At 50.6% G+C, this 11,326-nt stretch overlaps 1 protein-coding gene across 3 annotated transcripts in view; it reads left to right on the top strand.

Annotated features, from left to right (window-relative positions):
* The window catches only part of Kcnq1 (potassium voltage-gated channel subfamily Q member 1), a 318,171-nt gene that overhangs the window by 33,961 nt on the left and 272,884 nt on the right, over window positions 1–11,326 (top strand). For all 3 annotated transcript variants that reach the window (XM_021166795.2, XM_029479748.2, XM_085841141.1), the window contains exon 2: window positions 9,160–9,250. In XM_021166795.2, coding sequence (XP_021022454.1) covers window positions 9,160–9,250 — 91 coding nt within the window. The remainder of the gene's footprint in view (window positions 1–9,159; window positions 9,251–11,326) is intronic.

The following is an 11,326-nucleotide window of genomic DNA, read 5'->3' as shown; positions in this document are numbered from 1 at the left end:
ACTTACTACTGATTGCTGTGGGACTTTGGGAAGGGCATAAACCCTCTCTGAGCTTCTCTTTTCAATCCTGTAAATAAAAGACAGGCCATCTTTACGTACCTCCTAAGTTTACAGGAAGACATTGGTTCCTAGCTGGTTCGTTTCCTTTTTCCCATACCCGAGGCTTCTGGTTCATATTCTGTGGGGGCCATTGTGACCTCCTAAGAGGACTCAGATCTGTTTGCTAACTGAATTCTTTTTTTTTTCTTTTTTAGTATAGAATAGAGTTTATTTAGGGCATGGGGAGGGGAGTTAAGAAAGTAGCAGAGGCAGAGAAAGGCAGAGAGAGGGAGAGAGTAGAGAAGTAGAGGCTGGCCATGACCACGTGAAGGTGGTGGGGAATGGAGGGGGGAGCAAGAGGGCAAGAGGCAAGGGAGAGAAGCAGGAGTAAGAGAGCGCTAACTGAATTCTTGAGTCTGGCCCTATGTGGTGCCATCCAGCTGGGGTAGCCCCAGGGGCTCTTACATGTCTGAAAACTAGCAGTTCCAGGGCAGGTGCCAGCTGCTCCAGGACAGGTGCTGCAGTTTCTGTTCCCTGTGGGAGTCATGTATGTCTGGCCCTACAGGCAGATCCTATTAGGCTGCAGATCTTCAGACACACACTCTCAACCTGAGTTGCTCTGAGATAGAGGTCCACCACAGGCTCTCCGAGCTGCAGATACAACCACTAGCCACAAAGCACAGCTGTGCTCCCAGCTCTTCCCTCTGACTCTGGCTAATGTTCCTATCTCCCTGCTCTGAGCACATTATCTGAACATATCTTCCCCCCAAATCTCTGTCCTATCCCTCGAGTGTTCCAAAAAGGTGTGAATGGGTGTGTGTGTGTGTGTGTGTGTGTGTGTGTATGTGTTGTGCACCAGAGGTCAACCAAAAGAGTCCTTCTTCAAGGGTTGTCAGTCTTGGTTTTTGAGATGGGGTCTTTTTGTTGGCCCAAAGCTTGCTAATTAGGCTAAACCAGCTACTGGGCTACCGAGTCCCAGGAACCTGCTTGCCTCTCTGCCTCTCCAGAGCTGGAATTATAAGCACACATCACCATGCCTTGTTTTTCAAACATAGGTTCTGAGGGTCAGACTCGGTCATCATGCTATGGACCAAGTACCTTGCTGCTCTCCCCAGCCTCCAAAAAAGGTTTCAAATGATAGTGCAGATGGCTTAAACCCCTTGCCAAGGATGGTCTTCACCTATCTGAATGCTAACCTAGGAGAGGAAGACCAAGACGCTCCCTGAGAGGGTGTAACAGTGACACCATTGCCTATTCTTGGGGACTCTGCTGAAGTAAAGTTTGGATTCTGAGAGCTGGGATAAATTATGAGCCAAGCTGTGGACATGTGTGATTAAGGTGAGACCTAGGCTTGGGGATGTTGCCTTGCCTGACAAGTGGCTTGGGAGGGGTCAAGCTTCTCTGGGTCACACATGGTGATGCTACTAGGATTGGATGTCTAATGCCAGGTGCTGCTCTGAGTGTTAAGGGACAAGGACACTGAGTCCTGGGAAGGTACTCCAAAGTGGAAATCATGTGTTCTGATTATTATTAGCAGTCTAGCTGAATGGAGAGTGGCTATGGAGTCCCATTGACTCAGTGACCTGGTGGCCTCAACCTCTGCAGCCTTTAGAAGGACCTAAACAATCAGGCTTGGTCATGTGTATGACATAGGATGTACTGCCACCCTTAAACCTGTTAATCTAGAGACAGCCACCAAGGACATTCATCTGCTCATGACCAGTGCTAATGACTTGGCCAGCATCAGGTCTGGGTTCTGTCCTGTGTCCTGCACTGACCCAGTTCAGAGGCTGTGAAGAGCTTGCCTGAGCTGGAGAGTCAGAACAGGTGCACACATGGGTCCCGTAGAATAGGACCAGAGACTTCCTCTCAGCTTAACAATTGCTCACTAACAGCAAATACTACACACACACACACACACACAGTGTTTTTGGCCTACTGCTTGGCTTTCAGATGTGTGCCAGCCAATGGGTCCCCCTACTGGGCCAAGAGCTTCTCTGCTAGAACAGAGGTTTTCAAGCAATCAGTGGGCTGGGGAACACCAGACATAGATACCTGGGAAGGTAGGGCAACTCATTTCTTAGGACTCTGTGATGACTGAGGATGCTCCCCTGGAATGAGGGCACAAGATGCACTGGGTTTCTGCCCTGTAGCCTTGGAGGGGGTGCATAGGCATGGAGGTTGCGGGGCTCTGCAGAGTCAGGTGGATGTTCTGCCTTTCTGGGGTTTCTAGGCCAGATCATGGGGACAGTGTCAGCTTGGTGCTATGAGGTGAGGCAGGCCTCTCGGTGACGGGCTGAGGCTAATCTCCTGATGGGTTTGCATTTCCAGATCAGCACATTTAAGGGCTCCCAAGACAATGAATTAGTACACTCATTTCCTCAGTAATAAAGTCACTGATGGTGTTTCCTACCAGAACATTTTAATGAAATGAACTATGGCCAGAGCCAGGCCTAAAAGGGCTTAGAGCCAGTATAGTCTCAGGGAGTAGGCAGTGGCTGGCCCAGGAGATTCTCAGGCCTAGAAGCTCTAGCCATAGGCAAAGGCACCAGCCTGAGGCCAGGCCCCTCAGGGAGGCAGGCAAGGGCTGACCTTGTATCAGCCTAAGGTGTGTGGGAGGCACAACTGGTTTGGGTCTCCCCTAACTTATGTAGCACCTCCCACCCACAACTTGCAGGCTTTGTGTGTCCCAACACAGCTATGAATGTGACCCTCCCACAAATCATAAACTTACTTAAGATTTTAAGATTTCCTTTTGCTTGTTAGTCCCACAGTTCTGTGTGGACTTTATAGATGACAATATGCTGCCATGGAGTCAAAAGGTTGAGCACCCATAAGCCTGTAACAGCATTATGTGCTTTGGACCAACTGATCTTGATGTTTAAGAATTCATGATCCTCTGAGAATCACTGTTGTTGGGTGGCTTGACGTAGGTTACATGATAAACTCAAAGGCCTCAAAGATATTCTTGAAGCCTGTGGTGTGGCCTCATGTAGAAAAAGCTCTTGCCACTGAGGATGTGAGAACCTGGGCTATCTGGTATACCCCTACCCAAGGTCAACTGTCCCTTCAGAAGGTGCCCAATGAGATCTGAGTGAACAGGAGGTGGCCATTCAAATAGAGGAGGTGAGGTAGCCCAGAATAGCATGTAGAATGAGGTGGCTCTCCTATTCTGAGCACTGTGGCCTGTGTAGCCAGCCTGAGCTCACTGTTTATGTGGCCCTGTGTGTGCCCTATACAATTTTGGACCTTATTCGCCTCACAGGTGGCTATATCTTGTTGTCCCTAATCCAGGAACTTCTAAATATGCATAAGTGGACTGAGCCTGAGACCAACCATCACTCCCCTGTGTCTCCTCTGGACTTCTTCCACCCAGGGCTTAGTTAAGGGAAACTGATCAATCTCTGGCACACCTTGGGTTTTCAGCATGCACTGAGGTATGTCCCTTTAGGACGTAACCCTGGCCTAGGCTCTACCTTGAGCAGCACATTGGAGAGGCTGTGTTGTAAGCAAGTGGCTACCTTGAAGTCTTCCAACCCCTGCCAGCTCTATTCATCTGACAGTTGCTATTGGTACCATCCTTCCTGGGATATCCCTAAGCCTATTGTCCCCTCTAGAAGTCCAGTATCCTGGGACATGTCTATATCTAACCTGAAGTCAGGCAGCTGGGAGTCCAGGTGGGCATGAGCGTGGGTGATGGCAGTGAGTTAGTAGGGTCCCCCTCTAGGCTTCCCTTTCCAGGTAGCGTATGTGAGGGTTAGTGTGGAATCTTTCCAAGTCACTCTCTGTGGAACAATAGCAAAGTCAGTGCTACACATACAATAGCAAACGCATGGCTCAGGGCTCACACATAAGGATTTAGTCCATGGGTGTCGTGCATACAAAGGCTCACGGTACCTTAGATTTTTTTAGTTGACTGTTTCTTGGCCTGTGGAGAGCTGCCCCCAAGGGGCCTTTGGATGTTGATAGCTTCAATTATAGCCCATGGTCAGTGTACTTAGCCAGCTCAAATTCTATTATCAAATCCATTTGCTTGGTTTTTTTTTCTTTTTTAATTTGTATGTACACATGTGCATGCATGTATGGGTGAACCAAAATGGGTGATGCTAAACAAGGGCATCAGAGCCTCTGGAGCTGGAGGCCACCCAACAGAGGCATTGGGAACTGAACCTCTGACCATCTGGGAGAGCAGCAAGCACTTTTGGCCATGGAGTCATGCCCCCAGCCCCTGGTTTTCTTTCTTAAATCTATTTTAGTTGTGGTGAGACACAAGGCCTGGCTGTGTCTGTGTGCTTATGCCAGTAGTGTGAAGCTCACCCACAGAATGTGTAGCTAGCCATTCTCACCTCCACCTCCAGAACTTTCTGTCGTTTTAGACTGAAACTGTTCCCAACCCCTGACACCCCATCCTGCCTTCTGTCTCTGCAGACCTGGTAACCCCAGGGTAACCTCTGATCCTGAAATATGTGTCATCTCATCCCTGGCTTATCTTCCCAAGTGTCCTCAAGTTCTACCCTTTTGTGCACAGCACCTCCAGCCCCAGCCTAACAACAGTTTTAGGGAACTTCACACTATGATTGTATATGCAGATACAATGGTTTGAGGCCTCTTGAGATGTTTCACTGCCATGTTTTGGGTGCTGGAAATTTGATGGTGGCTAGGCTGACAGTCCCTTTCTCTGGGGAGACCCTTTGCTATTTGCATGCATAGAGCACTACCCTCCTTGATGGCATGATTAGGTGCTGTGGGATGGGACAGTATCACCATCAGGCCTGTGCCTGAGCAGGTCTGGCTGCCCATGGGTCTAGACCCAGCTCTGGCTTTTTAAAGATCAGTTACTGGTCAAGGGCCTAACATGTATGGAGGAGATCTCCAAGTTTGCCATAGCTGGCCTGTCTGTGCTCCCCACACTGTTCCTTGTGCTCCCATGCCTTCTGCTGGGCAGCCACACAGGGTTGGCTGGATGCCGTCTTCTTCTGGGTTCCCAGGGCACCTGGGCGCAGAGATATTGAAGTGATGTCCGATAAGGCATTTGGACGTCCCTCAGGGCTGGGCTGCGGTCACGGCCGATGAGTTTGATTTGGTGAGAGCGGAACAAGCAGGGTATTGTTCCTGAGAACCTTCTGTTTCATACCCTGCACAGTGAACCCTCTTAGGAACATGTAGTCTGTAACCAGGGACACTGGCATTTCCCCAGGCCTCAGTTTCTTCTGCTGCTGCTAGGGGTGGGTGATGTGGATAGCACCTTATGATAGCCTGACCTTGTGGCTCTGGGTTATGGAGGTACGGTGGAGGGATGGCAACTGTCCTATAGAGGCAGGAGTGGGTGACCTGGGCATCTGGCCCACGAGCTCCCCAAAGGCAGGGATCCTTGGTTCGGCCTCTCTGAGGCTCTCAGCCCCACCCAGGGCAGGAACAGATAAAGTAGCAAATAAGATAAAACTCATTTATCAGGAGTAGATAAAAAATAAACTATGCTATATAACCCTTTCTCGGGCAGCCCAATGTGTTCAAATATTTGAAGAACTGTTTAGCTTTCGGAATACTCGAGGCTAAAAGGCAGCCAGCACATGGGGGCAGATTGCCACCATTGTCCCCAACTTCAAGGTTCCTGGGCAGGTTAGCATGGGCTGTCTTTGGTGGTTGTGTTGCCTAGCCCCTGCCCACCTTGTGGAGAACTAGGTGGTTTCCTGTCTGTACTGGGGACTTATCTACTCTATACCTCTACCCCAGGATTGGTCTTTGTGTCCATGGCCTTCCCTACTGCCGTGTGGGAGTAACTGGAGAGGAGAGGGGCTTCTACACAGCCTCCTTGTTTTGATACCTTCCTTCCAAGCAGTTGGAATTTTCCACCCGAAGGCTGCAGCCCTGCTGGGGCCCCGATCCCCCTGCAGACATGGGCAGGGTGGCCTATGACAGCCATTCCTCCCCCTGTGGTCTATTTGAAGATTCTGTTCCCTTGCTACACATAAGCTCTCTGGTCCTCAGGTGCCAGTGCTATTATATTCCATATTGGAGCCGAGGCTCTGGAGGGCTTGAAAGACCAAGTTGTCACCCTTGCAATAAAGAATTGAAAGTCTATTAAGATCTATCATTGGCACCACTGTGATTCAACCTGAGTGACCTCAGGAGCTCCAGGAACCTCAATGTCCCCCTCTGAAATAGGAGCTGGGTTCTAGCACGGTGACACTGTGACCTGTCAGATTCTTGAGGGACTAGTGCTATTCTGTCAAACTGTGGCCAGGTGTGACAGGACCTGGCTACATTGTACCCTGGTGTGTGTGAGAGAGAGAGAGAGAGAGAGAGAGAGAGAGAGAGAGAGAGAGAGAGAGAGAGAGAGAGAGAGAAGAGAAGAGAAGAGAAAGAGAGAGAGAGAGAGAGAGAGAGAGAGAGAGAGAGAGAGAGAGAGAGAGAGAGAGAGAGAGAGAGAGAGAGAGAGAGAGAGAGAGAGAGAGAGAGAGAGAGAGAGAGAGAGCGAGCGCTTTAGGGAACCCAGGGAAGCAGCAGGAAGTTTTCACCATATCTTTACATGTGTACTGATGCCAGGAGTTTGGGGGCTTCTCAAAGACCTTGGGGTAAAGTCACTCCCTCACTTCTAGGTGCTGAGACACTGAGGGCTGTGCACTGTGCCTCAACCCACAGTTCCAAGAGGGGGTAGACCTAAGCTGCTAATGTGCCAAGTGGGAATCTGAAGTAGGGGCTGCCTGACTATGTCACTGTGGAGGGGCAGCCAGAAAAGGCTGCGTTTCTTCATGCTAGTCGCTCTCTGGCTCCATGTGTAACCGATGGTCTGGGGTGGGGCATCTACTATTGCCTAGAGATGAGCCCAACCCTACTTCCTTGCCTGCTGGAAATCAAAACAACACACACCCTGGATTAGTGAGGCCCCACTCTGTGAAGAGTCAGTCTGAGGAGAGAGCAGAGTCTAGTCAGCGAGGAATTGAGTCTCAAAAGGCCACAACAGTCTCTGAAAGAAGTTGAGGATACATGTCTAAAGTTAGACTTCTCTGGCAGGCATGGATGGACATCTAATCTGTGGATGGACAGCAGAGGGGCTCCCACTTAACCTAGTGTTTGCTGTGTCCACATAAGAGCTATGGCTTCCTGAGGATCTGATGTGGCTTGCTCAGCTTACAAGGGGCTTCCATATGATCAGTACCAGGAGATAGATGTGGGCCAACAGTCAGTGTGGTTACCACTAGTCAGGAGGAACACTACTGGGGGACCAAGGAGGACCTGCATGTCCTGTTGTGCTGTTCTGGGGGAGTCCTTAAGTCCATGAGGAGAGTGGACATGAGGAAACAATCCTGTGTAGAGCACTGGGTGCCAGGATTAGAGGCTGGCTGCTGTCAGAGCCCTAGGCCTATGAGGAATTCATGGTGGTAGAGATGGGGAATGGCAAGGACTGAAGCCCACCTGGAGGCTCTGCTGGGGCCAAATCAGATGTGTGCTCTATGTGAGAATCCTGGTGTGGGTGTTGGCCAGGGATCAGTGCCAAATGGAGACGTTGCCTACTGTGATGTGAGGTTACCATAGGTCTGGTGAGTAGGGTAAGAGTTTGGGATTAAATGGAGGTATGTATGTGTTAGGGTACCAAGACCTCTGTACACCAAGCTCTATATTAGTCACCTGTTCTGAGGCTGCTCACTGCCTGGTTGTAGCTGTAGGCACTAGGACTTGGCAGAGCTGTTTGGCCATAAGTGTTGTGTTTAAGGTGTCATGGGGGCAGGGTGGGTACTGGAGCAACTTCTGCAGATGATATGGGACCATTCTGTAGGAACCTAAGTCTCTGCCTTTAGACAGGGCAGTAACATCAGGTCCTCAATACCAGTAAGAGGGGGACAGAGTACCACTGGAGTACCACACTGGGCATGATGTGGGGGATCTGGAGGTGGTGGAGTTGGCACCGGGGCCGGGGTGAGGAGGAACAAGAGGAGGCTGGAATGTGCTCTGCATCGCAGAGCAAATGGGCATGACAATGAGTGTCTGTCTTGGGGGAGGCATAGTAAGCTATGACTGCAGGCTTTGACCTGGCAGAGCAGGTAGAAGGGGGAAATGGGGGGGGGGGGGCTTTGCCTGTCAGTCTTCTGAGCCTCTAGCGGTGGCTGCAGAGGCCAGGAATGGATGAAATCAATCTTAAGAGATGTGGGAGATCTGAGCTGTGCCTCTTCCAGGAAATGGTGACTGAGTCAGGCTACTGCTGCTGTGTGCCCTCTGGGAGGCTGAGCCTGAGGCTGGTGGTCTGGGCCTTACATACTGGGAAAACCTGATATAGGATTGATGGAGTGTGTGGGTTCCTTTGTTGAGGACAGGAACTGTGCTGGGGCCCTGACGACTTTGTGTATACCTTCTCTGTCTGTCCCTCTTGTAGCCCTGGGACAATGCATCAGCTCCCCACTTCTATTCTGATTCCCAAGAACATGCCATGAAGGTGTGTAGAGTCTCTGAAGCTCCCCAAAGCATCTCCTTATCTAATAATCTACACCCTCCCCAAAGTGGGAGCAACTTTGAGGGCCACCTTGGATGATGACACCCAGGGATGGAGAGCTTAGTGGAAGGGAGACTTATCTTCCAGTGCCCTTGGAATCAGAGCAGGCAGCAACTGTACCCTCAGTGTAAAAGCTATGACTTATGGGTGTCCTCAGGGCACAGGGTCAGGCTGTGTTTGGCCTTCCTTTCTTGTGTCTCCCCATTGGCTAAGGGACTCTATCCCCCTGCACTCCTGGGGATGAAGGCTCCTGTTTCGTAAAAATAGCACTTCTGAACTTCAATTGTACACCAAGATTCTTGGATATACTGGGGGTTATACTGAATACTTGGATATGCTGACCCATTGTCCCTAAGGCCATGGCCACCAGGCTGTGTACCGTTCCTGTGTATTGGCTGCTTTTGAAATGGCACAGTGTGGCATGTTCAAAGTCAGTGTGTATTGAGACACCAATCTGGGGTCAGTCCTCACATGGTAAATGGTTCCCATCCCATGGATCCCATGTTTGAGTGCATTAGCTAAGGAATTCCTGGAAATGCCAGCACTAAAGATCTTGCATGTGGGGTGTTGGGTGAGAGGGAGGTGGCAGGGAAGCTGGCTCAGGCATTGACTGTATGTCCCCTGTCTCACAGCTTCCTCATTGTTCTGGTCTGCCTCATCTTCAGTGTCCTGTCCACTATTGAGCAGTATGCCGCTCTGGCCACCGGGACCCTCTTCTGGATGGTATGTAGGCACCCGGGGCCCATCAGTAAATGTCATCACTGCAACCGGAAGAGGTGGAGGAGGGCTGGGAAGGGTAGAATCACCCACTCCTGGTCTCCACCACCCTGCTACTGGGCTATCAAACAGGGCAATTCCCCTGCATCCATGCCTATCAGGCCCCTGGGCCATGTGTTGAAGATGCAGGAAGAATAGAAAGGGTCCCTTTGTGTGGGGAATTTCTGACCTAGGCCCAGAGAGAGGACAGGAGGACATGGATACAGTGGCACTGAGGGGTGGGGACAGTGCCTAGGGCTGGGTGGTTCTTGTGTGTGTTATTGCTGACTGACTCATGGGCCCTGCTGGTGTCCTAGCCCAATTCTAATTCAGTCACTGGGGTGGGCCTTTCATCTCAGGGGACTTTCATGTATCATTTCTGGCAAGGCCATCGTGACAGTCCTGGTGGGTACTACAACTACCTTTGTACACAGCTCTCTGCAGGCCAGACCTGGGTGTGTGCCCTGTCCCAGCATAGAGCCACATGTGGAAAGTTTGAGGAATGGAATTTCCAAATACCAGGTTCCAGCTACACTCCAAGGAGCTTGGGGACTGTCCTGTGGGACCCATGTACTGTGAGAGGCTTAGAGACTGTCTTTTAGGATTCCACACTCTGTGAAGGGCATGGGGACTGTCTCATATGACCCTGAACTCTGTGAAGAGCCAACTGCGTCTTCAGGGTGCCCTGTTGTGTGTGAACTCAAATGCTTTGAGGGGCTGAGGTACTGTTGATCTGGTAGATATTAGTCCTTCAAACAGGGCTAGGATCCACTGAAGCAACTGAGGCAGACCCTGTTCTGTGAGGGCAATCAAGAGCCATGAGGGTAGACACCCCATGTATCACCATTCTCTGCTGGGCCAAATGTGGCCTTTAGAAGCAATGCTGATGGATCTATGATGCTTCTGGGAAGATGGGTGGAGGCCCGCATGGCTGGGACTATGGGGACAAGATGGCAACAGGTGGTAAAGCCCAGAATGGTGCAGCCTGGTGTCTTTCTGCTTGGGTGCACTTGTGGTTTTTTTTCTGTGATGGGATGTTCCCGACCCTTACAGGGAACAAGGGCCACATTTATCTGCCCTTCACCTTCTGCACAGGGGACTTAGGTGTTCCTCAGTGTTATCTATATACAGCCTCTGTCAGCTGGGCAGCTTGTCCTGCTAAGTCTTGAAGCACAGTGATGGCTGCTCAGCCACACCCTTTTTTCATGTATCAACTTTATCTTTCCTTTATGGCTTCTAGAGATTGAGCCACAGGAAAGATCCTTTTCCTGGATTATAGAGGTCTCTGGTCCTGGCCTGAGTGTGTGGTGGGTGCCTTCTTCCTCAAGTTTGAGTATTCATGTGTGATACTGCCAATGGCTTTAGGAGTCTCCAGGGAAGCATGAGGCAGGCACTGCTCTGTTCCACCCCTGCTGCTCATTCCAACGGGCCCCTTTCCCAAAACTCCATAGTACACGCGTTTTCACTGTAGACCAAATCAAACACGAGGCTTGCCTAGTAGTGCCTAGTTCTCTACAGGCCACTGGAGGGTTCATACCCTACAGTGGGCTCTGCAGCAAAATTCAGGGGCACCTTGCAAATTTCTTGTTCCTCACTCCCAGCCCAAAAGTCAATGCGTTCAATCCAGGGCACACCTGGTACCAAGTATTAACTATGATGGCTGTGGTGCCAGCCAGCGGTGTGCCTGCCTCTGGGGTTGGGATGTCACTGTGGTTTAGGCACATGTGGTTTTAGGCAGCTGCTAACAGACAGTGGCAAGCTGTGATTGGAAGTTGTGGTCACTAGAGGGCGACTTCTCTTCTGAAGTTTTCTGGGACTTTTTAATATGGGCCTTAGCCTATGATGACCCTACACTTAACAGAGGTGCAAGTTCCTGTACCTATGGTCCCTGGGCTTCAAGTCTGGGTCAGGGCCTCAAGTTTTTCCAGAAGCCACATCCAGCCAGTCTGCCTATTCCCTAGTTGGCTCCATGTGGCTGGAAAGATGCCACCAAATCTTAGCTGGCATCTCTCTGTGATGTGTTAGCTGATTAGCCTCAGTTTC

The sequence above is a fragment of the Mus caroli genome, unplaced genomic scaffold (genome assembly GCF_978045245.1).
Source record: "Mus caroli unplaced genomic scaffold, Mus_caroli_1 scaffold_8, whole genome shotgun sequence".
Classification (NCBI taxonomy): domain Eukaryota; kingdom Metazoa; phylum Chordata; class Mammalia; order Rodentia; family Muridae; genus Mus; species Mus caroli.
The sequence above is the reverse complement of the archived record's forward strand: the minus strand, read 5'-3'. Positions and strand labels throughout refer to the sequence as shown.